We start from the raw sequence: 25,656 nt of genomic DNA, 5'->3' as shown, positions 1-25,656 counted from the left end.
TTAGATGGAACACTCTGCCTGGTGCATTGATGCTTGGTCTTCTTGGTACTTAGAGAGTCATCGTGGGAGGGTTTCTGGAGGCCTTGCTGGTGGACTACCTGATGGCCCCTAGGTTTGGGCCACCGTGTGACCCAGAGTGTTGGATTGGAGGGGCCAATGTCCAGAACCAACATAGAATCATAGGATCATAGAGTTGGAAGGGGGCACACAGGCCATCTAGTCCAACCCCCTGCTCAACGCAGGATCAGCCCTAAGCATCCTAAAGCATCCAAGAAAAGTGTGTATCCAACCTTTGCTTGAAGACTGCCAGTGAGGGGGAGCTCACCACCTCCTTAGGCAGCCTCCCGATGGCCACTGGGCTTTGGCCTCTATGTGACACGGAGAGTTGGGCTAATGGGATACCGATCCAACATGGCTTCTCTCACGTTCGTAAGCACTCAACCCATTTTTTATATACATTTTGGAAAAATGTAGCCAGACATGTTTGATTACTGGATTACTGGAGCAGTCGACCCATTCTGATTAGCCGAACCAAGTGTCTGTCGAAGGGTTAGATCAGGGGTAGTCAAACTGCGGCCCTCCAGATGTCCATGGACTACAATTCCCAGAAGCCCCTGCCAGCATTCGCTGGCAGGGGCTCCTGGGAATTGTAGTCCATGGACATCTGGAGGGCCACAGTTTGACTACCCCTGGGTTAGATGCTTCTTCCCAGGAAGGACCCTGAAGCAAAAAGAGGCTACAGGCTGACAAAGTTTGCCGTCTGGGCAGGATCATTCCCCCCCCCCCATACAAAGACCCCCAACCAGCGATTCTCTCAATCCTGGAACCAACTCATGCTCCCCGCTTGACAGAACCACGAATCAGGTCCCGGCAGGGTTGCGAGGAAGAGAACCCAAACAACCGTTTCTTTTCCAAGGTTTTTTGCATTTTAAAATTTTGGTTTCGGGCCCCCGGGAAGGGGAGACGTTAAATAGAAGTCTTTGAATGTGCACAGGAGGAGAACTTTTCTTCCATGGCAGGTTCTGGCAGTTTGTAAGGGGGGAGCTGGGGGAGGGAACCGTCGGGGTTACAGGACGACGCAGTCCGAATCCGGCTTCTGCCTCTGCCTGCGCTCCCCGGCAGGACGGGCTGGAGGCTGTCCTCTCCCCTAAACCGAAAAACAAAAAGCACGAGTGTAAACCAAAAAACAAAAAGCATGGGTGTAAGCCAAGAGAGTTCGGGGGGTGTTTCTCCCAAGGAGGGGATGGCTGTGGGGGATAGAATGGATCGGGGCCCAGCCTGGCCCAGCCAACGGTGAGGCGATCGTGGGCCCAGGATCTCTGGGTGCACAGAAGGAGGCAAAGTGTGGGCTGATCCCTTTGGGATCACTGGCCAGAGCTAAGAGCTACACCCCCTAGAGTCCATGGGCTTGTCCCCAATTGTTCCCCACCTCTTTAGGAAGCCGATTCCACTGTTGAACTACCCATACGTAGAATCATAGAGTTGGAAGGGACATCCTGGGTCATCTAGTCCAACCCCCTGCACTATGCAGGACACTCATAACCCTATTTCTCACCCACTGTCACCTGCCACCCCCTTGAACCTTCACAAAATCAGCATCTCCATCAGATGGCTATTCAGCCTCTGCTTAAAAATCTCCAAAGATGGAGAACCCACCACCTCCCGAGGAAGCCTGTTCCACTGAGGAACCGCTCTAACTGTCAGGAACTTCTTCCGGAGGTTTAGAATCCTAGAATCCTAGAGTTGGAAGGGACCTCCTGGGTCATCTAGTCCAACCCCCTGCACTATGCAGGACACTCACAACCCTCTCGCTCACCCACTGTCACCTGCCACCCCCTTGAGCCATCACAGACTGTGAAAATGTTTCTCCTGACATCTAGCTGGTCCCATTCTCCATGTAGTTTTCACCCGTGACTGCAGGTCCTCTCCTCTGCTGCCAACAGGAACCTTTCCCTGCCCTCCTCCAAATGACAACCTTTCAGATACTTCAAGAGAGCCACCCTGTCCCCACTCCGCCTCCTCTTCTCCAGGCTGAACATTCCCCAGTTCTTCAGCCTTTCCACATAGGGCTTGGTCCTCAGGCCCCAGATCTTCCTTGTTCTATCCTCCTTTCCGCCACCCCTGGAGGGGCAACAGATCCCCAGAGGCCCCCTGGCCACCAACAGAGGACAGGGAAGGTGGGGTAGGGTTTGCCGTATCCATGTTGGGAGGGGTTGCCTGGGGAGGACAGGGAGCTCAGTCGAGTACAAGGCCACAGAATTCACCCTTCAACGCAGCCGTTTTCTCTAGGGGAACTGATCTCTCTCATCTGGGGATCTCCAGGCCCCAACTGGAGGTTAGCATCCCTAGCCCTAGCCCTGTTTCTGGCGTCACCAATGAAGAAGAAGAGCTGTTTTTTAACACCCCGCTTTTCACCACCCGGAGGAATCTCAGAGCAGCTTACAAACACCTTTTCCCTTCCCCTCTCCACAACAGACACCCTGTGAAGTAGGTGGGGCTGAGAGAGCTCTGAGAGAACTGCACTGAGAGAACTCAGACTGGGCCAAGGCCGCTGAGCTGCCTGCATGTGGAGGAGGAGTGGGGGGATCAAACTCAGTTCTCCAGATTAGGAGTTGGTTCTTAGATGCCACTTTTCTCTGGCAGGAGTCTCAAAGCGGCTTCCCTTTCCTCTCCCCACAACAGACACCCTGTGAGGGAGGGGAGGCTGAGAGAGCCCTGATATTCCTGCTCAGTCAGAGCAGTTTTATCAGTGCTGTGGCGAGCCCAAGGTCACCCAGCTGGCTGCATGTGGAGGAGCAGGGAATCAAACCCAGCACGCCAGATTAGAAGTCTGCACTCCTAACCACGGCACCAAGCTGGCCGCCACACTTAACCACTCTCCAGGGAATACAAAGGGTGAAACATCAGTTGTGAAACGTGGTCCAGAGAAGCCCCCCCCCCAGATGACTCCATGATACCTGTGCCGGGGGGGTGGCCGGTGGGGGCTGTTGGTACTCCTCCTGCTGCAGCTGCTGGGCCAGCTCAAGGTCACTCAGCACAGCGCCCCCTTGCTGCTGCTGCAGGGACAGGGCGATCATGTAGTCCTGGGGGGAGAAAAAAGATTGGGGAGATGCCATTCTGTTCATCTTCCCTTTTGCCACACACCCCCCCCCCACACACACACACTCCGCAGGCCCTCGATCCCTGCTGCCCGTTGCTAGCCCGTGGGCATACTCAGCTTGCTCCTCGGGATACGTTTTTGACTGTTTAATCATTCGCTTTGTTGAGACCCCCCACCTTTCTCCCCAACGAGGATTAAAAGTGGCTCACGTCATTCTCCTCTCCTCCGTTTCAACCTAACAACCCTGCGAGGTAGGCTATGCTGAGTGCAACATGACCGTCACTCAAGGTCTCCCCATCCGCTCTCACATCCAAGGGGAGATTTGGATCTGATTCGGATGCTCTAAGTACCACCCCATGCAGACTCTGTGTGGGCGTCATTACCTGGTCCACCTGCCTCTGGTTTGATTGCTGCTCCTGCGGGGAGCCGCCGGCGGCCTCCTTCCCCAGGGCGTGACTTAGGTGGAACTCGGCGTCACAGAAGCAGCTGTCCCCGTCAACGTTGTGCAGGCTTTCCCAGGCCACCTGCTCCTCGTGCAAGAAGCCTTGGTCCGTGACCAGGAGATATAAGTGGCTCTGGAAGGAAGGAAGAAGCGACAGAAACTCCTCGTTAGGTTTTGCAACCATCATCCCTGCAGTCACTAAAGGGTTAAGCTAAAGTAACTGTCAACTAATAACAACTTTAACATAGGACCAATTAGGGGTAGAGTCTCCCTGCCAAAAGTGGGTGGAGCTTTTGGGGGAATTTCCAGCCCTTTCTGTTCCTCTCCTCATAAGGTAAGAGATAGAACAAAGAAACAAAACAATTAGAAAATTGGGTCATTCCATGTAATCCCTTCCCCTATTTTAACAGCAAGTTGTTTTCTTATAAATTAAAACGTACAAGTAATTCTATGATTCCGTCTGTGCCACATTATTCCACTGTGCTGTGTTTTCTCTTCTAAATATCAACATATTAAGGTTATGGGCCCAGGATACTATAAAAAGCGGCCAGATGTGTTTTTGCTTTCAGGCAACAAAGCTCCGACTATTTTCAATTTTAAAATAAATTTTCCCCGAACATGTAAAGCAGGGGGTCAGCAGCGCGTAGCTGCTGGGCACAATCTGGCTCACTTGGAGTGTGCTTGGACCCACAACGACCATCCCAGAGGAGAAAGGGAGGCTACTGGGAAGGAGAATCTTGATTCATGGTCCCCCTCTTCCTGGATGCCAAGCTCTCAGGCCAAGCTAGATTCTTAATAGAAAATCAAGATAACAAAGTCGAAATATACTTGGAAAGATGTATACAGTGGGGGGGGGGCACTGTGCAGCCCAAAAAATCTTGTAGTTGACAGAAAAATCCCTATGTTCCTACTAAAGGTTAACATTAAACATGAAGAGAACTTCTTGCCTTCAGAGTCTTTTAATATCATCACAATAATTGAGATCTTGTTCGTATCTATGCCCTGATGGAACTCTCAAGGGATTTCCGCACTCTTTAAATGTAGTGTCATGTAGTCGACTCCATTGGATATAATGGGATGGGGGCACCCTGTTTGGGAGCCCCTAGACGTGGACCCCTTGGCCCAATCATTTTCAAATATGGAGGGGAGTCAGGGAAGAGACTCTCAGGGCTACCCTATAATTTTGGAGGCTGTACCTGAAAAACCCAGCCCCCAGGCCCCAGGAACGGCAGGAATGCTGACATTCCCATTACAGTCTGTGGCGCCATTGACTTCCATGGCCACCAAGGTCGAATTGGCCAAATCGGACACTTCGTGCACAAGCCTGTTCGTGATCCCATAAGGGGGATCAAAAGCACTATGCATCTATGATTCTATGCATAGGCACTGCAAGAGAGAAGTATGATTTTTAAAAAGATTAGCAGGCATCGCAGGACCTTTAAACTGCATCAGAATATGGAGGAAGGGGATTGGTTGCCTGAATTGATTGACAGGTGAAAGCGCAACACATATAGGCACATAGCTCTCTTCCGTCTCTTCCAGCAGTAGGTGAGGAGGGTAAGATGCACAAAAAGAAGGCAGACAAAGGTGAGACAGCAAAAAGGTGAGGTGGGCCGGGGGGAGGCACAATATAATGTCACGCTTTGCCATTTTGCGGGCGTGATGCTATTTTTACTAATGTGCGGAAATGCCTTCAAAGTTTCGCAAGGCCTGTAAGATGGCACCCTTCCACCAGACCTATGGCTGTGACCAGAGCAGGCCAAAGTTATAACGGCCTCCGTCCACCTCTTCTTTCGTAGCTCCCCTTATTTTAGATTTTTTGAATGTTACCCCAAGCCTGGGATAGGTGTCGGAGAGCACAAAGGGAGTGGTGGGTGGGTTTTTTAATTGCATTTAATTGTATTTTATTATTGAAACTGATTTTATTGAACATTTTTATTGTTGTGAATTGCCCTAAGCCCATATCGGGTGAGGCAGTATACAAATTAAATATTATTATTATTTCCATTCATTGTCTTCAGAATCTTTAACATCATGAAAACAAGACTCCTAGGTAATGACTACTTTCGTTCTGAGACGTCTTCTGCAAGGTCTCTTGAGAACAGAACAGAGTCTAGCAATTCATGGCCTCTATTCTGTTCCCAAGAGACCTTGTGCTCTGCATGGATTTTATGTTGCGTGCAATTATTACTACACAGCTGAAGAAGACTCACGACGAAACTAGCCTTTCCTGATAATTTAACTCAGGGGTAGTCAACCTGTGGTCCTCCAGATGTCCATGGACTACAATTCCCATGAGCCCCTGCCAGCAAATGCTGGCAGGGGCTCATGGGAATTGTAGTCCATGGACATCTGGAGGACCACAAATTGACTACCGCTGATTTAACCCACAGCCCTTCTATCAGATGCAGTCAAAGAGCAGCAAGTTAAAATTAGGTGGGGCTTGTTATTAGCTTCCTCTCAGGCAAATGAACGAATTTTTGACTGGAGAATAAGGAGGACTGATGTGACGTTGGGCTTTCCTTCCTTTGTCAGCATCTGGTTCCATCCCCCCTTCAGGATTTTCTTCTTTTCGCCATTTCGGGTTTGGCTCCACCTCCTGAGGCAGCCATTTTGAGTGGGTGCTCACTACTGCCTCTCAAAATTCAAGAGGAGCCAGCAGCCTCAAAAAGGCTTGGCAGAACTTGCCTTGTGCTTAATCATGGTGCTGAAGTGGTTATTCCTGAAGAAGACACTCAGCTCCCCCTCTTTCACTGTGGAGGTCAGTTCACACAAGCCGTGGTAGGTCAGCTGAGAGGCCGTGGACTCCAGAAACTGCTCTGCTATCAGCCCTGGCAGAGGAAGAAGAAGACCAATGATGCATCTAGTTCAGCAATGTGTCCCACTCACACGGTGGCCAACCAGTTCCTCTGGAGAACCAACAACAGGGCATGGCGACGAAGGCATTTTTAAGACCCTCAGAAGAGCCCTGCTGGGTCAGGCCAGGGAGGGTCCCTCCAGTCCAGCCTCCCGTCTCACCCAGGGGCCAGCCAGTTCCTCTGCAGGGCCAGCCACAGGGCAGAGAGGCCGAGGCCTTCCCCTGAGAAGACCCTCAGAAGAGCCCTGCTGGGTCAGGCCAGGGAGGGTCCCTCCAGTCCAGCCTCCCGTCTCACCCAGGGGCCAGCCAGTTCCTCTGCAGGGCCAGCCACAGGGCAGGGAGGCCGAGGCCTTCCCCTGAGAAGACCCTCAGAAGAGCCCTGCTGGGTCAGGCCAGGGAGGGTCCCTCTAGTCCAGCCTCCCGTCTCACCCAGGGGCCAGCCAGTTCCTCTGCAGGGCCAGCCACAGGGCAGGGAGGCCGAGGCCTTCCCCTGAGAAGACCCTCAGAAGAGCCCTGCTGGGTCAGGCCAGGGAGGGTCCTTCCAGTCCAGCCTCCCGTCTCACCCAGGGGCCAGCCAGTTCCTCTGCAGGGCCAGCCACAGGGCAGGGAGGCCGAGGCCTTCTCCTGATTAGAACATCAGAAGAGCAATGCTAGTTCCTCTTGAGGCTCAACTACAGGGCAATAGGGGTCAAGACCTTCTTAAGACCACTAGAAGAGCCCTGATGGATCAATCCAATGAGGGTCCATCTAGTCGAGTGTACCATCTCACACAGAACCAAGGCCTTCCTAAGACCATCAAGAGAACCCTGCTGGATCAGGCCACTGGTCCATCTAGTCAGCATTTTATCTCACACAGTGGCCAACCAGTTGACCTGAAGAATTAAAAGAGCATATAGGCTGAGGAATGGTGAACCTTGGTTGAAAATAACCAGACTTCAGATGCAAATACAAAAGTCTGGTGTGTAGAACGGGGATGGCTCCCTCTCCTCACTCCACCTGTCCCAGCAAGGCTGCCCCCAGACCCACCTGGGATAAGTTCAACCAAGAGGAGATGATGTAATGTAGAGGAGACCTGTGGCTGAGTGACACAGCACCTGCTTGGCATGCAGGTCCCCTGCAGAGCCCTGGGGAGGGGCCAGAGCTCAGGGGCAGAGCCTCTGCTGGGCAGGCAGGAGGTCCCCGGTTCAATCCCAGGCAGCATCTCCAGCTGAAAGGACCAGGCAGGAGGGAATGGGGAAGACCTTTCTCTGCCTGAGACCCTGGAGAGCCTGGGGAGGGGCCAGAGCTCAGGGGCAGAGCCTCTGCTGGGCAGGCAGGAGGTCCCCGGTTCAATCCCAGGCAGCATCTCCAGCTGAAAGGACCAGGCAGGAGGGAATGGGGAAGACCTCTCTCTGCCTGAGACCCTGGAGAGCCCTGGGGAGGGGCCAGAGCTCAGGGGCAGAGCCTCTGCTGGGCAGGCAGGAGGTCCCCGGTTCAATCCCAGGCAGCATCTCCAGCTGAAAGGACCAGGCAGGAGGGGATGGGGAAGACCTTTCTCTGTCTGAGACCCTGGAGAGCCCTGGGGACGGGCCAGAGCTCAGGGGCAGAGCCTCTGCTGGGCAGGCAGGAGGTCCCCGGTTCAATCCCAGGCAGCATCTCCAGCTGAAAGGACCAGGCAGGAGGGGATGGGGAAGACCTTTCTCTGCCTGAGACCCTGGAGAGCCCTGTGGAGGGGCCAGAGCTCAGGGGCAGAGCCTCTGCTGGGCAGGCAGGAGGTCCCCGGTTCAATCCCAGGCAGCATCTCCAGCTGAAAGGACCAGGCAGGAGGGGATGGGGAAGACCTTTCTCTGCCTGAGACCCTGGAGAGCCCTGTGGAGGGGCCAGAGCTCAGGGGCAGAGCATCTGCTGGGCAGGCAGGAGGTCCCCGGTTCAATCCCAGGCAGCATCTCCAGCTGAAAGGACCAGGCAGGAGGGGATGGGGAAGACCTTTCTCTGCCTGAGACCCTGGAGAGCCCTGTGGAGGGGCCAGAGCTCAGGGGCAGAGCCTCTGCTGGGCAGGCAGGAGGTCCCCGGTTCAATCCCAGGCAGCATCTCCAGCTGAAAGGACCAGGCAGGAGGGGATGGGGAAGACCTTTCTCTGCCTGAGACCCTGGAGAGCCCTGTGGAGGGGCCAGAGCTCAGGGGCAGAGCATCTGCTGGGCAGGCAGGAGGTCCCCGGTTCAATCCCAGGCAGCATCTCCAGCTGAAAGGACCAGGCAGGAGGGGATGGGGAAGACCTTTCTCTGCCTGAGACCCTGGAGAGCCCTGGGGACGGGCCAGAGCTCAGGGGCAGAGCCTCTGCTGGGCAGGCAGGAGGTCCCCGGTTCAATCCCAGGCAGCATCTCCAGCTGAAAGGACCAGGCAGGAGGGGATGGGGAAGACCTTTCTCTGCCTGAGACCCTGGAGAGCCCTGGGAAGGGGCCAGAGCTCAGGGGCAGAGCCTCTGCTGGGCAGGCAGGAGGTCCCCGGTTCAATCCCAGGCAGCATCTCCAGCTGAAAGGACCAGGCAGGAGGGGATGGGGAAGACCTTTCTCTGCCTGAGACCCTGGAGAGCCCTGGGGAGGGGCCAGAGCTCAGGGGCAGAGCCTCTGCTGGGCAGGCAGGAGGTCCCCGGTTCAATCCCAGGCAGCATCTTCAGCTGAAAGGACCAGGCAGGAGGGGATGGAGAAGACCTTTCTCTGCCTGAGACTCTGGAGAGCCCTGGGGAGGGGCCAGAGCTCAGGGGCAGAGCCTCTGCTTGGCAGGCAGGAGGTCCCCGGTTCAATCCCAGGCAGCATCTCCAGCTGAAAGGACCAGGCAGGAGGGGATGGGGAAGACCTTTCTCTGCCTGAGACCCTGGAGAGCCCTGGGGAGGGGCCAGAGCTCAGGGGCAGAGCCTCTGCTTGGCAGGCAGGAGGTCCCCGGTTCAATCCCAGGCAGCATCTCCAGCTGAAAGGACCAGGCAGGAGGGGATGGGGAAGACCTTTCTCTGCCTGAGACCCTGGAGAGCCCTGGGGAGGTGCCAGAGCTCAGGGGCAGAGCCTCTGCTGGGCAGGCAGGAGGTCCCCGGTTCAATCCCAGGCAGCATCTCCAGCTGAAAGGACCAGGCAGGAGGGGATGGGGAAGACCTTTCTCTGCCTGAGACCCTGCAGAGCCCTGGGGAGGTGCCAGAGCTCAGGGGCAGAGCCTCTGCTTGGCAGGCAGGAGGTCCCCGGTTCAATCCCAGGCAGCTTCTCCAGCTGAAAGGACCAGGCAGGAGGCGATGGGGAAGACCTTTCTCTGCCTGAGACCCTGGAGAGCAGCTGCCAGTCTGAGTCGACAATTCTGATCTGATTTGACGTAAAGCGATATCTTCGGCTCCACTGGTAAAGGCATCCTGATGTTTTAAAGGGCCGTGGGCAGATCGGCAAGAGGGCAAGGCGTAGCCCGAGAACAACCAGCTCGCGGGAGTTTTCCCACGCCACCCGATGTTTTCAAAACAGGATCCTGCATATATCTTTCCTCATAAATATTCAGGGAGGGCAAGTCTCTCTTTCCCGGGGTGAGCGAAGACTGTCCCGACAGGAGGAGCTACCGGAGATTTAAATCACAGACAGAACATTTCCCCCCCCCCCGCCCTGCAGCTCACCTGTGGAGCCAGCTCACCTGTCTAGCTCAGAGTCATCTGTTGACAAAAATATACGAGACAGAGACGTCATCTGAGAAACGTGTGGGTTTAGCTGATAGAGCTGGGGACAGAACCTCCCCATCCTCGGGCAGTATACCTTACATCAATGCAACATGAAGCTGCTCTACTCTATTACGCTCTGCAGGGTCTCTGGTGGAGGTTTTTCACATCCCCTCCTGCCTGGTCCTTTCAACTGGACATGCTGGGGACTGAACTGGGAAACCTCTGCCTCCCAGAAAGATGATCTACTGTTGAGTCATGGCTCAGTCGACAGGAAGGAGGAGGAGGAGGAGGAGGAGGAGTAGTTGGTTCTTCTATGCCGCTCTACCCAAAGGAGTCTCAAAGCAGCTTACATTCGCCTTCCCTTTCCTCTCCCCACAACAGACCCCCTGTGAGGGAGGGGAGGCTGAGAGAACCCTGATATTACTGAAGAAGAAGAAGAGCTGGTTCTTATATGCCGCTTTTCCCTACCCGAAGGAGGCTCAAAGCGGCTTCCAATCACTTTCCCTTTCCTCTCCCCACAACAGATACCCTGTGAGGGAGGGAGGCTGAGAGAGCCCTGAGATTCCTGCTCAGTCAGAACAGCTTCATCAGTGCTGTGACTATCCCAAGGTCACCCAGCTGGCTGCATGTGGAGGAGGAGTGGGGAATCAAACCCAGCTCGCCAGATTAGATGTCTGCACTTCTATCCAACATGGCTTCTCTGGGGCAGCAATGGTCTGTCTTCTTGGTGCTGGGGGGGGGGGCAGGAGTGGGAGGACTTCTGGAGTTCTGGCCTCACTGGGGGACCTCCTGATGGTTGGGTGATTGGCCACTAAGTGACCCAGAGTGTGGGACTGGAATGGCCATTGGTGTGATCCAACTTGGCTTCTCTTGTGTTCTTATATTTGGGGCAGGGATGCTCTGCCCTCTGGGAGGACTTCTTGAGTTCTGGCCCCACTGGTGGACCTCCTGGTTTTTGGCCACTGTGTGATACATCTTGTTGGCCTGATCCAACATGGCTTCTCTTGTGTTCTTACGTCTGGGGCATGGATGCTCTGCTTTTTGGTGCTTGGGGGGCGAGAGTGGGAGGACTTAAGGCCCCACTGGGGGACCACGTGATGGTTAACCCATTGGCTACCAGAGTGTTGGACTGGATAGGCCATTGGCCTGATCCAACATGGCTTCCCTCATGCCCTTAAGCACTCTTCAGGCGGTACTAGAGTTGGCTGCTGCTGCAGACCCAACCCTGATACCCCCCCCCCCCAAGCACAGGCTCTGATTCCGCCCCACCATCCAGAGGTTCTTACCTTCGGTCACCACATTGGGGTCCCTGGAGTGTTTGGCGGTGATGATCTTCTCTACCAGCTGGTTGTAGCTCAGCTTGCCCACGGCCCGGGCCACCTCTGCCAACTGGGGGGGGGGACAATATTGGAAAAATCCTTCGCTGAGTTCTGGACTGCAAGGGAAGGGACCGTCTGCAATGTGAGGTCAAGAAGCTCCTTCTGCGGACACAACTGGGGTTCTGACCTGGCCTGGTGGCTGCAGCGACAAAATGGCCGCCACAAAATGGCCGCCACAGGAGGCGGGGCCGGCCACCACATGATTGCCATGGCTTAAATTCAGTCCCAGAGTGTAGCCGCTGATGCAGCAGCCAGAAAAGTGACGTATTTTAAGAAACCTGCACAGACAATCAAATCTCCACTAGTCAATCAGAAGCTTTTCTGGTCAAGAGATCTAGTTGGCACCAACATTCGTTAAGAGCACTTGATGGGCCCTGGGGAGGAGGAGGAGGAGAAGGGGGAGGAGGAGGAAGAAGAAGAAGAAGAGGAGGAAGAGGAGGAGGAGAAGGGGGAGGAGGAAGAAGAAGAAGAGGAGGAAGAGGAGGAGGAGAAGGGGGAGGAGGAAGAAGAAGAAGAGGAGGAAGAGGAGGAGGAGAAGGGGGAGGAGGAAGAAGAAGAAGAGGAGGAAGAGGAGGAGGAGGAAGAAGAAGAAGAGGAGGAAGAGGAGGAGGAGAAGGGGGAGGAGGAAGAAGAAGAAGAGGAGGAAGAGGAGGAGGAGAAGGGGGAGGAGGAAGAAGAAGAAGAGGAGGAAGAGGATGAGGAGAAGGGGGACGAGGAAGAAGAAGAAGAGGAGAAAGAGGAGGAGGAGAAGGGGAGGAGGAAGAAGAAAAAGAAGAGGAGGAAGAGGAGGAGGAGAAGGGGGAGGAGGAAGAAGAAGAAGAAGAGGAGGAGGAAGAGGAGGAGGAGGAGGAGGAGGAAGAAGAAGAAGAGGAGGAGGAGGAAGAGGAGGAGGAGTTGGTTCTTATATGCCAACTTTTCTTCTTCTTCATGCCTGTGGGCACCATGTTGGGCACCATCTGTAAACCACTTGATCTCATCAGATCTCAGAAGCTAAGCAGGAGGGTCACCCCTTGTTAGAACCTGGACAGGGGTTGCTATTTGCTATGCAGAGGCAGGTAAGGGCTTGTTTCCTTCCTTGAAAAACATGCGGGGGTCACCAGAAGCTAGCTCCCCCCGGATGGCAAGAAAAGGGGGGGGACTGACACCTTGTCCCCACCCGCATCCAGCTGCAATTCAATTTGCAACCAATCTGGGGACAGCAAGAAGCTAGAAGCTGAGTCTTTACCTGTGGGTTCCTACCTGCGCACGTGGCAGGAAGCAGTTCCGCTGGCCAAGCCCCAGAACCCTCGGGAAACGCGGAGGACCCCTGCTCACAGCCTGAAGCCCCCACTCCCGCCCCACCCAGATTAGGCTGGAAACGACTTACTTGTGGGTCCACCAGCCACCCGTGATAAAGGGGCACGTTGAGGAGGTCGAAGACGATGCACTCCGGGGTGTACTCGAAATCGGAGACTCCCGTAAACCTCACGTTCACATCCAGGCCCGTGGAGAGCTTGGGGAGGACCGTCATGGCATCGTTGACGTTCTGGGGAGGGAGTAGGAGGGAAGGAGAGCAGCACAGGGAGTTTAGGAACCGGAGAGGAAATTTATACCTAGCTTTGTTGGTTTTCAAGGTGCCGCTGGATTCAGACTGTGTTCTAGATGAGGGGCCGCATTAGTCTGTCTGTAGCAGCAAAAGAGAGCATGAGACCGATAGTATGGCCCATTCCGCACAGATTCATTGTAGCAAGAGTGTGGCAACTTGTAATCGCTACTGAAATGCAGTTATGCACAACGTCATGCACAATCTGCCACACTCCTGAAACCGATCAGCAAAAAGCGCTTCGTTGTAGCGCTTCCAGGGAAATCCCCAAAAGTGGATTCACCCTCTGGAAAGCGCTACACTCTTGCAACCAATCTGCAACACTGGTGAAAAAGTTCTGTGCGTTCCCATTGTTGCGGTTTCTGCAAAGCCCCTCCCTCTGGCTCTCTCCTCTGATCTTCCGCCGAGCGATCGCCATTTTTTTTTCTCGGAGCGAGCAGAGAGCAACGAACTGGCGAGCCTTCATTCACCCAGCGAGGCTTCCCCGGCTGCAGTCCCTACACAGAGCTGTTTTAAGTCACCAAGCACAACACAGCCCTGTTTTCTGGTTCCCTTTATTTTCGGCCAAAAATCGTGCCTGTACGGTGGGGGGGGGGTATTTTTTTTTTCACTCGGGGGGAGCGTGGTCAATGATGAAACGGCAGCTCACACGCCACCTGCCAGCTGGATGGGTCTCTCCGTTGCAATGAATCAACACAGATTCATTGCAACGTGTTTTTTGGGTTTTTTTTTAAACCTGCCTTAAAGCGAAAGGGGCTTTTCAGGAGCATGATAACGGCCGCCCATTGGCTGTTTGTTTGATTGACGGCCAGGGGCGGGGCAAAGCACGGAAAAAAAATCGCTTCCTTTCTAGCGATTTTTGCCGAGACCGGAAGCCTGTGGGAAACGATAGAAACGCAACTGGATTCCACTACAAAGGCAGGTATGCATAACGCCGAATTCCACTATTTAAAATTGCGTTTTTTCTTTCCGAAACCAATTTGCCACATTGATCCTGGTGCGGAATGGGCCTATTTTAATGACTAACACAATTTGTGGCTGGGGAGGAGCTTCTGTGAGTCATTACTCCCTTCTTCAGAGCCCGCGAGCACGTAATCCCATCCGCTCTATAATGTGGAGAGGTACGTGATTTCTGACAGCTGCCGTTGTCGTTCGGCACCCAAAATCCCTCCAAGTTTGTGTCAGGTCCTGGCTCAGGCACCAGGCATGCCACAAGCCACGAACCAACCCTGAACCCATTTCTCCAGCCCAGGCCCGTTCCTCGTGGACTGTGTATTTATTTATCGTTTTGACACTGCATTATAGATGGCCTGGTGGCCTCACCCCCCACCACCTGTGAGCAGCTTTGAGCTGTGGGGAGGGGGGGCAGGAAGAGGCTCCCTCCATCGATCTGTCCGCCCAACGAGCCCCCCGGCTGACCCACCTGCTGGAAATTGAGCTGGAGGCCTTCCGACTCCTTCTCGGGCTTGATGGATAAGATGCAGTCCCCTTTTGAGACAGAGCAGACAGACAAAGACAAAAGAGAGAAGGAACAATCCCGTATTCCGCATCATTACCAAATTCGGGGGAAACCCTGGATCGGGGATGCAACATTCCACCCCGATGACTTCTGTTCATCCATGAGCCCCAAGATGCAGGAGTTGATATTGAGGGTTTTGAAGAAAGTCCTGCTGGATCAGACCTGTCGTGTTTGTGGATCTGCCTTGCGGTCCAAGGCAGCATCCAAGCCGAGGCATAACTGAGCAATGTGCAGGGGGGGATCCCGTCTGCCGGATCCAATCAGTTTAAAACTCCATCTACCAATCGTGCGCATCGGTAGGAAGATCAGAACAGAAAGAGCTGTTTTAAGGCTTCCTTTCGAACCCACAGATTTAACAAGACCAGGGAGGGTCCATCTCGTCCAGCCTCCTGTCTCACACAGGGGCCAAGAAGTTCCCCTGGGGGGCTGCCCTGACTCCCCCCACCCCAGAAAGCTTTGCCAGTTGTTTGGAGGCCGTGCCGGCTTGGCTCAAGAGAACCTGGTTGAAACTCCAAGCATCCAAGATGGAGGTCCTGAGGTCTGGTCGGAGGGGGATGGATTTGGAAGCGCGTTTACCCACCCTGGACGGGGTGTGATTGAAGATCTCCCACTCTGCCAGGAATTCCTAACCTTTGTGGTTTCCTAAATCTCCTGGAACTAACTCTCCTGGAACTTCCAGGCCTGGAGCTGGCAGCCCTGTCACAGGACTGGGGACCCCCTCTCCACGGGCCCATGCTGGGGAAGGGGGTGCCCGTTGACCCCGCAGCAACCAGCTCCGTATTTCCCCCTGGATCTCAGGTTGCAGGCTGCAGGCCCGGACTTTTCAAAGGATGAAAGAAAAGAAAATCCTTCCCCGGAGATGCAGGTGAAAGGGGGGGGGGGGGTCATGTGCCTCTACAACTCACCAAGGTGTGCCATCAGTTCGTCAGAGGTGATCACTTCTTTCTGGGGAGGAAGCTTGACCTGAAAGCAGAGAGGGAGGAATTAGTCTCCTCCAGATACTGGATGTAGACATGTACCGATGAGAGGCCCATAAGATTTCACCTGCCAAGTAAAGTACTTGGGAGATGTGCAGGCCGGTTTTCTAAATGGGGCCAGATACCAGGTCCCGAACGTGCTTGTGGTACGGCCCACCAAGCTATTTTCCGTCTGTCCCAGGGATGTACGGATGCCAGTACCCCAAATTTATAGCTCGTGTCCCAGAGATGGGAATCAGTTCCCCTGGAGAAACAAACTGCTTTTGAGGGGGGCTCCATAACGTTCTAGCTGATGTAAAGGTTAAGAGTTGCGGTTTCTAATCTGGCAAGCCGGGTTTGATTCCCCGCTCCTCTACATGCAGCCAGCTGGGCGACCTTAGGCTCATCACAGTCCTGTTAGAGCTGTTCTCACAGAGCAGTTCTCTCAGAGCTCTCTCAGCCCCACCTCCCTCACAGGGTGTCTGTTGTAGGGAGAGGAAGGCGATTATAAGCTGCTCTGAGACTCCTTCTTCTCCTCCTCCCTTCCCACCCCCAAATCCTGCCCACTCCTGGCTTCAACCCCAAAATTGTCCAGGTATTTCCCAAGCCAGAGCTGGCAAACCTATGGGGATATGAGCATCATGCTTTCCAGGGAGATGTGACAGAGCTCTTTGAACTCTCCCCAGCTGCAATTGAGTGAATTGGAAACTTAGATATTAGTCTTTAAGGGGGATAGCCCAGTAGGTCTGCATAGCCATCGTGCCTACTTGGATATATATTTCATATTATTATACCTTTCCTTGGCATAATTCTGCCATCCCCCCTAATTTGGATAAGCATACTGACTCAGGGTACGTGGCCATCAGCTTCGGCGCAGAGACGGCTGCTCGGGGAGTGCCTACAGGCACTCCCCGAGCAGCCGTCTCTGCACCGAAGCTGATGGCCACGTACCCTGAGTCAATATGCTCTGTTTGCATCTTCCGGCCGTTAAAAACGGCCCCCGGGATCTCCTATCTGGCAAGCCGGCCTGTCCCGGAAGCCAAGCTTAGCCAGGCCCTCTGTGCTCCGATCCTGCAGCACGGATTCTGCCTTAATTCCGGGGGAGGCCCTGCCGTAACAGCGGCCTCCGCTCTTGCAAAACTTATCCCTTGACGGCGGACGTGAACCGGAATGGTGCAGCGGGCTGGAAAACGTCCAGGATCCTGGACAGGGGGGTACAAAATCCCGCTCCATTTGTTTTTCCGAAAACCAGCTTCCCCCACCCCCTCTCTTCCATCCCTCCACCCACCCCCACCCCAGATAGAGAAATTCCTTTCAGCTTCCCTTTACCTTCCACTGCAGAAAAAGCATATTCATGATGGCCAGCAGTGGGCATGGCCCGTTCTCGCTCTGGGTGATGACGGGGGTCCGCTCCCCTTTCCAGCTGATCCACTTCACGCAGTAGAAGTCGGGGGGCTCGGGCTGATGGCTCGGGGAAGGCCGAGCTTTGGGGGCCTCCGTGGCCGGCTCGGGGGTGGTGCTGCAGCTAGGGCTGGAGACCTCCGAGCTGAGGAGCGGGGTATCCGGCAGGGCCGAAGCGCTCTCCGATGAGATATCCTCTCTTGGCTCCTCTTCTTTATTTGGGGTTTCTCCCTCTCCCGGCTTTGCGGGCAATGCGATCGGGGCCTCACCCCCCTCGCCCGTCCCCTCTTTGACATCGGGAGTGGGGGTCTCCTCGCAGGTCGGGCCTACATCCGCCTCCTGCTCCTGCCCGTTCAGCACAGGGCTCTCTCCCGCGGCCGCCTCTTCCTCCTCTCGCCCGTGACCAGCATCCACCTCTCCCTGTCCTTGGGGGACCTTGGTGGTGGTCTCATCCTGCCCTTCCCCTCTGGCTTCTACTGACTCTATAGGCTCCATCTGTGACTCCCCGTCCCACGGCGTCCTTCACAGCCCCCCAACCATTCACTGCGAGATTCTTCGGACCCAGCTGTCTTGACCAGGAAGAAGAACCTGCAAAAACGTGACCCCGGAAGTTAGATCTCACTTCCAATTGCACCTCTCGGAGTCTGGCGTTCCCGTCCTACCAACACCCGGCCCCTGGGGTCGACAAATCACAACGTCCGCCGTGCAGAAACGCCTCTGATCGCTTTGGTTATAAACAATGATTGTGCGACAGAGTTTACTAAACCAAATCAGATTCCGATTAATCGGTCCACAGGTTTCCGGACATACGCTTCCTCTTTTAATGCTTATAATAATAATAAGTACGTAATAAGAGAGTCATTAGACCTCGGCTCCCTGGTCGGGGCTGCTGCGTGTGTGATTTTCGGATAGGCACTGCTGATGCTATTACTTTTTAAGAAAACGTTTATTCTTCCAAATCGTCTCTTCCTTTCCACTCTCCGGCTCGTGCGCGTCTCATGTGCCAATCAATTCTGCCGTCTCCTCTTCTTCTTTGTCTTCAGATTCAATTATTTAACAACCAGGAAATACAATCTCTTCTCGTCTCCTCCTGTGTGTGTGTGTCTGTGTGTTTCTGTGTGCGGGATAATTATAGTTCCAGATCACCTCTTATTTTTTTCAACCTCAAAAAAGAAATGTTTCCTTTTCGTAAAAAAAAAAAGTAATAGAAAAGAGGGATCTAAAAAAAAAAAAAGCCACCCTACATTTGAAATAAAAGGGGACAAAAGATTATTTACAAAAAGTGATTTTTAAAAGATTAGAAACGTGAATAATCTGCCCTGCAAAAAGCTCAAAGCAAAACCAAGAAACTTGGCAAAGGATGTTTTGGGGTAAATCTGTCCCGATCTCTGGGTTTGAATTTGCCCGGTCGACTGTCCACCTCACTGTATCTGTACCTGAGGTTCATGCAGACGCCAGATAACCTATCTTGTTCTCATCTGTTTTGGGGGGTTTCACCCTTTGTGATGCATTCTAGAATCCCAGCTTTCGCACTCAGAACCGAGTCCCGGCAGGATGGAGCCAGCTTGCCAAGGGCCGGTCTGGATGGGTCTCTAAACCCAACGGAGGACGGAACCTGGCAAAAGACAGGAGAAAAAAAAAACACAGTGAGACGACCTAGTATTCTCCCACCGCTCCTGCTCACACACGTGGCAGAATATTATAATATTTCTCAGGAGTCCCCAACATATCCCTACGTTTTTAGAAAGTGAGAGGAACCAGGCAGGCCTTTTGACCAGCAAACCTCCTGACTTTCCGTTGTACATCCGGCCACCGCAGCACGAGGTAAACCACGGCAGCCATTTTGTGCCTGGCTCCGCCTCTTGTGGCAGCCATTTTGAAGCAGATATTTTGTGCCAGAATTCCACAGTGGATTGCAGATTGGGAAGGGCTGGTAATCCCTGAACCACGTGTACTTTTGGCTATGCTGATCTGTCCCGTGCTATCGAGCTTTCTTTCAATAGTATTCGGAGGTCCAGAGGCTTAAAAGCCACGCCAAAGCGGAAAGCCACCCAAACGGGCAGTCCCTGACCCTGATTGGCTCCCACCAGCCCAGCTTTCTGATTGGTTGGATGTTCTAGTGACCTCCTTCTGCTCCACTCCTAAATTCCAGGTGTGAACACAGTCAAGAATAAGGTCTCTGCTGCATTGCAGCTAGGTAGAAACATGTGGAAGTTCCAGGAACAAATATAAGAACTCCGGTGTACTTAAAAAATGCAGAGTGAGAAGGCTGACAAACAGCCAGTGCTGACGGCGTTCTTCGCAAGAAAAGCATGCGCAAGCACACTCGAAGAAAACTGCACACTCTGTGCTGAAGCAGCCACCGCGGTGCGATTCCAAATCTTCAAAAGGCTCCCTGCCCTGCATACGAACACATGAATTTCAGAGGCTCTGCCCCTGAGCTCTGGCCCCTCCCCAGGGCTCTCCAGGGTCTCAGGCAGAGAAAGGTCTTCCCCATCCCCTCCTGCCTGGTCCTTTCAGCTGGAGATGCTGCCTGGGATTGAGCCGGGGCCCTCCTGCCTGCCCAGCAGAGGCTCTGCCCCTGAGCTCTGGCCCCTCCCCAGGGCTCTCCAGGGTCTCAGGCAGAGAAAGGTCTTCCCCATCCCCTCCGGCCTGGTCCTTTCAGCTGGAGATGCTGCCTGGGATTGAACCGGGGACCTCCTGCCTGCCCAGCAGAGGCTCTGCCCCTGAGCTCTGGCCCCTCCCCAGGGCTCTCCAGGGTCTCAGGCAGAGAAAGGTCTTCCCCATCCCCTCCTGCCTGGTCCTTTCAGCTGGAGATGCTGCCTGGGATTGAACCGGGGACCTCCTGCCTGCCCAGCAGAGGCTCTGCCCCTGAGCTCTGGCCCCTCCCCAGGGCTCTCCAGGGTCTCAGGCAGAGAAAGGTCTTCCCCATCCCCTCCTGCCTGGTCCTTTCAGCTGGAGATGCTGCCTGGGATTGAACCGGGGACCTCCTGCCTGCCCAGCAGAGGCTCTGCCCCTGAGCTCTGGCCCCTCCCCAGGGCTCTCCAGGGTCTCAGGCAGAGAAAGGTCTTCCCCATCCCCTCCTGCCTGGTCCTTTCAGCTGGAGATGCTGCCTGGGATTGAACCGGGGACCTCCTGCCTGCCCAGCAGAGGCTCTGCCCCTGAGCTCTGGCCCCTCCCCAGGGCTCTCCAGGGTCTCAGGCAGAGAAAGGTCTTCCCCATCCCCTCCTGCCTGGTCCTTTCAGCTGGAGATGCTGCCTGGGATTGAACCGGGGACCTCCTGCCTGCCAAGCAGAGGCTCTGCCCCTGAGCTCTGGTCCCTCCCCAGGGCTCTCCATGGTCTCAGGCAGAGAAAGGTCTTCCCCCTCCCCTCCTGCCTGGTCCTTTCAGCTGGAGATGCTGCCTGGGATTGAACCGGGGACCTCCTGCCTGCCCAGCAGAGGCTCTGCCCCTGAGCTCTGGCCCCTCCCCAGGGCTCTCCAGGGTCTCAGGCAGAGAAAGGTCTTCCCCATCCCCTCCTGCCTGGTCCTTTCAGCTGGAGATGCTGCCTGGGATTGAACCGAGGACCTCCTGCCTGCCCAGCAGAGGCTCTGCCCCTGAGCTCTGGCCCCTCCCCAGGGCTCTCCAGGGTCTCAGGCAGAGAAAGGTCTTCCCCATCCCCTCCTGCCTGGTCCTTTCAGCTGGAGATGTTGCCTGGGATTGAACCGGGGACCTCCTGCCTGCCCAGCAGAGGCTCTGCCCCTGAGCTCTGGCCCCTCCCCAGGGCTCTCCAGGGTCTCAGGCAGAGAAAGGTCTTCCCCATCCCCTCCTGCCGGGTCCTTTCAGCTGGAGATGCTGCCTGGGATTGAACCGGGGACCTCCTGCCTGCCCAGCAGAGGCTCTGCCCCTGAGCTCTGGCCCCTCCCCAGGGCTCTCCAGGGTCTCAGGCAGAGAAAGGTCTTCCCCATCCCCTCCTGCCGGGTCCTTTCAGCTGGAGATGCTGCCTGGGATTGAACCGGGGACCTCCTGCCTGCCCAGCAGAGGCTCTGCCCCTGAGCTCTGGCCCCTCCCCAGGGCTCTCCAGGGTCTCAGGCAGAGAAAGGTCTTCCCCCTCCCCTCCTGCCTGGTCCTTTCAGCTGGAGATGCTGCCTGGGATTGAACCGGGGACCTCCTGCCTGCCCAGCAGAGGCTCTGCCCCTGAGCTCTGGCCCCTCCCCAGGGCTCTCCAGGGTCTCAGGCAGAGAAAGGTCTTCCCCATCCCCTCCTGCCGGGTCCTTTCAGCTGGAGATGCTGCCTGGGATTGAACCGGGGACCTCCTGCCTGCCCAGCAGAGGCTCTGCCCCTGAGCTCTGGCCCCTCCCCAGGGCTCTCCAGGGTCTCAGGCAGAGAAAGGTCTTCCCCATCCCCTCCTGCCGGGTCCTTTCAGCTGGAGATGCTGCCTGGGATTGAACCGGGGACCTCCTGCCTGCCCAGCAGAGGCTCTGCCCCTGAGCTCTGGCCCCTCCCCAGGGCTCTCCAGGGTCTCAGGCAGAGAAAGGTCTTCCCCCTCCCCTCCTGCCTGGTCCTTTCAGCTGGAGATGCTGCCTGGGATTGAACCGGGGACCTCCTGCCTGCCCAGCAGAGGCTCTGCCCCTGAGCTCTGGCCCCTCCCCAGGGCTCTCCAGGGTCTCAGGCAGAGAAAGGTCTTCCCCATCCCCTCCTTCCTGGTCCTTTCAGCTGGAGATGCTGCCTGAGATTGAACTGGGGACCTCCTGCCTGCCCAGCAGAGGCTCCGCCCCTGAGCTCTGGCCCCTCCCAAAGCTGGCCTGGAAGTCCTTTGGGGTAGACCCATGACCCACTGTTTGGCCCAACTTGAAGCTGGAATCTGTATTTACCTTTTATGATGGGGGGGGGGGGGGCAAAGGGAGGCAGGGCTGGAATAGGAGACGCCCATTAAGGGAGTTACAAAGGTTCTCCCCACCCCACTGCAGGAGCAGAATTAAACTCCCTATTTGGCACACACTAGGGATGCCATCCTCCAGGTGGCACCAGGGGATCCCCTGGAATCCCTCTCCAGTCTACAGAGCTCAGTTCTCCTAGAGAAAAGGGCTGCTTTGGAGGGGGGGGGACTCTCGTTTGGACAGGACCTTTGAGGTGTACAAGGTCCACCCTCCAAAGCAGCCCTTTTCTCCAGGGGAAATGAAGAAGAGTTGGTTCTCATATGCAGCTTTACCAGAGGAGGCTCAAAGTGGCTTCCAGTCGCCTTCCCTTTCCTCTCCCCTCAACAGACACCCTGTGAGGGAGGGGAGGCTGAGAGAGCCCTGAGATTACTGGAGAAGAAGAAGAAGAAGAGTTGGTTCTTAGATGCCACTTTTTTCTACAAGAGGGAGTCTCAAAGCGACTTACAGTCACCTTCCCTTTCCTCTCCCCACAAGACACACCCTGTGAGGGAGGGGAGGTTCAGAGAGCTGAGAGAACTGCTCTGTGAGAACAGCCCTATCAGGGCTGTGAGTAGCCCAAGTTCCCCCAGCTGGCTGCATGTGGAGGAGCAGGGAATCAAGCCCGGCTCGCCAGATTAGAAGCCGTGGCTCTTAACCATTATACCAAGCTGGCTCTCTAGTCTGGAGATGAGCCATTTTTCCAGAGGGTCTCCAGTTCCCACCTGGCGTCCACAGATGGTGGTGGGTATCCCCCCTCCCCTCTAAGTAGCCCCTGCCTCCAGGGAAACCGATCATTTTAGGAGGTCTCCAGGCCCCACCTGGGGATTGGCAACTCTACTTGCTCCCCCTCCCTGGGTTCCAAACCACCTTCAAAACCCCACTGGTGTGACCACAAACCACAAACCAGGGGCCAACCAGCGACACCCTCTGTGCCTGACCTACCTCGCAGGGCTTTTGTGAGGATCAACTGGCGGCCAGGAGAATGAGGCCAGGCACTCTGGCCAGGCACTCTGAATAATAATAATAATAATAATAATAATAATAATAATAATAATAATAATAATAATAATAATAATAATAATAATAATAATAATAATACCCACTGGGGAGAAATTCAGTAAATAAGTCTCCGCCCCACCTGTCCCCCATGCTCTCAGGACGATACTTCCGGGACCCTTCCCTGGTGCCTGCTCCTCACAACAGTCCTGCAAAGCAGCCCCAGCCTAGCCCATGATTGCTCAGAGGTCTTCTGCAACACAACTCGAACCCGGGTCTCCTGACTAACAGCTCTAGCAGAGGTGAGGTGGCTGTCTGACATTCACACCAGCTCCGTGAAGGGGGAAAGCGGGAACTGTGAGGGAGGGGAGGCTTAGAGAGCTCTGAGAGAACTGTGACTGGCCCCAGGTCAGCCACCTGGCTGCATGTGGAGGAGTGGGGAATCAACATACCTTCCCCAGCTCTCCAGATTAGCTTGCCGTCCTTAACCACCACACCACGCTGGTTCCCTTAAGCTGCCACAGCTACCGGCCCGCTGACCGACGTCTCCTCCGTGGATCCGTCTAGCCTGCTTTTAAAGCCGCTTATGTTCTGGGCCGTCGCTACATCCTGTGGCAGCGAATTCCACATTTCCCGCTCTCCGGGCGTCGTGGCATTTCCTTTTGTGCACCCTGAACCTAGTGCCGACCCACTTCCTTGGATGCCCTCAAGTCCAAGTCTTCAGGGAGAGCCACTGGGCAGAAAGTTGCACAGGGGGCTGGACTAGATGGTCCTTGGGGGTCCCTTCCAGGTCTGTGTTTCCTGGCGCTGGCAGTTTTTGGCCCTGTGGATAACAGACCCATTCTCCTTCACGGAGGGGTCAAATCGCCTTAAAACCACCACGAGCCAGAATTTCTGGGAATGGCGGTATATAAATTAAATTAAAAATTAAATTGAAAAATGTAAAAAAACAGCAGAGGCCCATCTGAGGCCTACCTGGGCATGGGTTCCCCGCCCTTCTAATTTTATTTAAATACAGGTGCGGGTCATGCAGCATAAGGAAATGCCAGTCTGGACGCTCTGGTTCTGCGAGGGAACCTGGGCCTCCCCCCACCCACCCTCCCTTCCACGCCAGGGACACGTCTCCCCACGGTTCGGACCACTCCGAGGTGCACGGCACGCCCCCAAAAGAGTTTGGCAATCCGGACAGAGGCACAGCAGGAGAGAGAGTAGGAGACATGGGAAGAGCAGAGACCAGGAAGCAGAAAGGAGGAGACCGGTTGCCAACCTCCAGGGGAGGTCCGGAACTCTCCCGGAATGACAGCTGCAGCTTCGGAGGGCGGATTCAGAGGCACGGGGTCCCACGGCACTCCAAACCGTGTCCTCCGCCCATAAATCACCTGGAATTTCTTTCCCTGGCGTTGGCCACTCTAGAGCAATGGGGAGCTGGGCTTTGACGCAAGAGCCAGGCTCGGGGTATAGGAAGAGATCTGGTTTGCTCGCTCTGTCCTGCTCCCAGTGTGAACGCCCCATGGCTGAAGCGCCCAGCTCCAGATGCAGGACAACGTCACACCCGAGAATCTGCAACAAACGCGCACACACCAGAGAACCTGGCCCCTTGAGCATCGGCACGCACCTTTTTCTCCCTCTCCAGTGGAAGCAGAGTTGGTGGGGTAAGTTTCCCTTCTTCCGTTTTCCCCTCCTTTTCTTTCTTTCCTCTCTGCCTTCCGCCCCTGCCTCCTTTTCCTCTCCGGGCGAATGAGCAGACGAGAGGCCGTCCAGCTGGCGGAGAAAGGAAAAACATTTTTCAGAGGGCGTGTGGCTTTTATTTCCCCTCCGCCTTCCCACAGGGACATCTGCTGGGGTGGAGGATCTGCAACACACAAGGAAGGAAGGAACCCTGCCCAGCCAGAAAGGAGGAGAGAAATAAAACAGACCAAAGCTCAGGAGGAGAGAAATGCAACCGGGCCCTGCACACAAGACGGTGGAGAATGGAAGCAGGGGCTCCTTGGGGCTTAGGGTCTGGTTTCGGAGGAGCCCAGCCCTCGCGTCCCTGCACGAGTCCCTGTTCTGGGTGACTCTGCAAACTGCCTCATTTCAAGGCTTCGGTTGTTGAGCTGGCAGGAAATGGGGCCGGATTACTCCAGTAGAGGCCAACTGGAAGAACAGGAGACACGGCTCCTTCAGAGGCACAGCAGGCAGCCTCCTCTGAGTGTTGGTAAATTCGGTTCAGTGGGAGCAATGAATCTAATAGTCACACTCAGGGGACAGAGATAGGGGACAGTTACCGACCTCCAGCCGGGCAGGATCAGGCGGAGCCATGCGCTGTATCACACAGAGACACAACAGGCAAACTCCCACCTGTACTTTTAGGCTCTCGGGAGGCTCCAACAGTTTCATTCATTTTTAACAGCCTGGGATTGCTGAAGGTAGGGCGCCCCTTAGCAACTGCACACAACTCAGCAGGTTACAGGGAAAGCTTTATCCGTTGGATATTTGCCTGCTGTACCAGAGCCCTGGCAGAGGGGAAAAATGCAAACAGAAGCGGTAAACCAAGTCCTGGTCAGCAGATCTTATCCCAGACTCAAAAGGAGACCAGGGGGGGGAGGGGGGTTGAGAACCTCCTAAAGCCCCAAATCTGGGGGTCTGCTTGGTCTTAAATTTCCCACTGGACAGGATGGTGTCAGATACACCAACTTTGGTTATGACCTCAGTGTGATACGAAATCTAAAAAGACATTTTGAGGAAAGGGGCAGGGGGGGGAGACACTCCGGCAGCCAGAAAACCTACCGTTTGGTGCATTTGAAAGCCTTGGGTTCTAGAATCTACACGGCCAGCCAGCCCTTTAGGGGAGTGGAGGCTGGTGGTCTTAAAGGGGCA

At 55.1% G+C, this 25,656-nt stretch overlaps 1 protein-coding gene across 1 annotated transcript; it reads right to left on the bottom strand.

Annotated features, from left to right (window-relative positions):
- Positions 1–903: 903 nt before the first annotated feature.
- MINDY1 (MINDY lysine 48 deubiquitinase 1) lies at positions 904–25,656 on the bottom strand. Its single transcript, XM_077319816.1, has 11 exons — positions 25,567–25,656; positions 24,413–24,558; positions 16,832–18,518; positions 15,452–15,509; positions 14,451–14,515; positions 12,812–12,970; positions 11,353–11,455; positions 6,231–6,373; positions 3,484–3,675; positions 2,958–3,083; positions 904–1,147 (listed from the first exon to the last, which is right to left on the bottom strand). The coding sequence occupies exons 3-11, from the start codon at positions 17,396–17,398 to the stop codon at positions 1,067–1,069; spliced, it is 1,494 nt and encodes a 497-aa protein (XP_077175931.1). The 5' UTR covers positions 17,399–18,518; positions 24,413–24,558; positions 25,567–25,656; the 3' UTR covers positions 904–1,066.

Source organism: Paroedura picta, chromosome 1 (assembly GCF_049243985.1).
Source record: "Paroedura picta isolate Pp20150507F chromosome 1, Ppicta_v3.0, whole genome shotgun sequence".
Taxonomy (NCBI): Eukaryota; Metazoa; Chordata; class Lepidosauria; order Squamata; family Gekkonidae; genus Paroedura; species Paroedura picta.
This window is presented reverse-complemented; position numbering and strand designations above follow the sequence as displayed.

Excerpts from the sequence above, each read along its gene's own strand:
- MINDY1 (XM_077319816.1), bottom strand. The coding sequence starts at position 17,398 with ATGGAGCCTATAGAGTCAGTAGAAGCCAGAGGGGAAGGGCAGGATGAG. Across the intron at positions 12,971-14,450 it reads TCCAGCTCAATTTCCAGCAG|AACGTCAACGATGCCATGAC; the intron begins GTGGGTCAGCCG and ends CTCCCTCCCCAG. Across the intron at positions 11,456-12,811 it reads GGTGGCTGGTGGACCCACAA|TTGGCAGAGGTGGCCCGGGC; the intron begins GTAAGTCGTTTC and ends CCCCCCCCCCAG.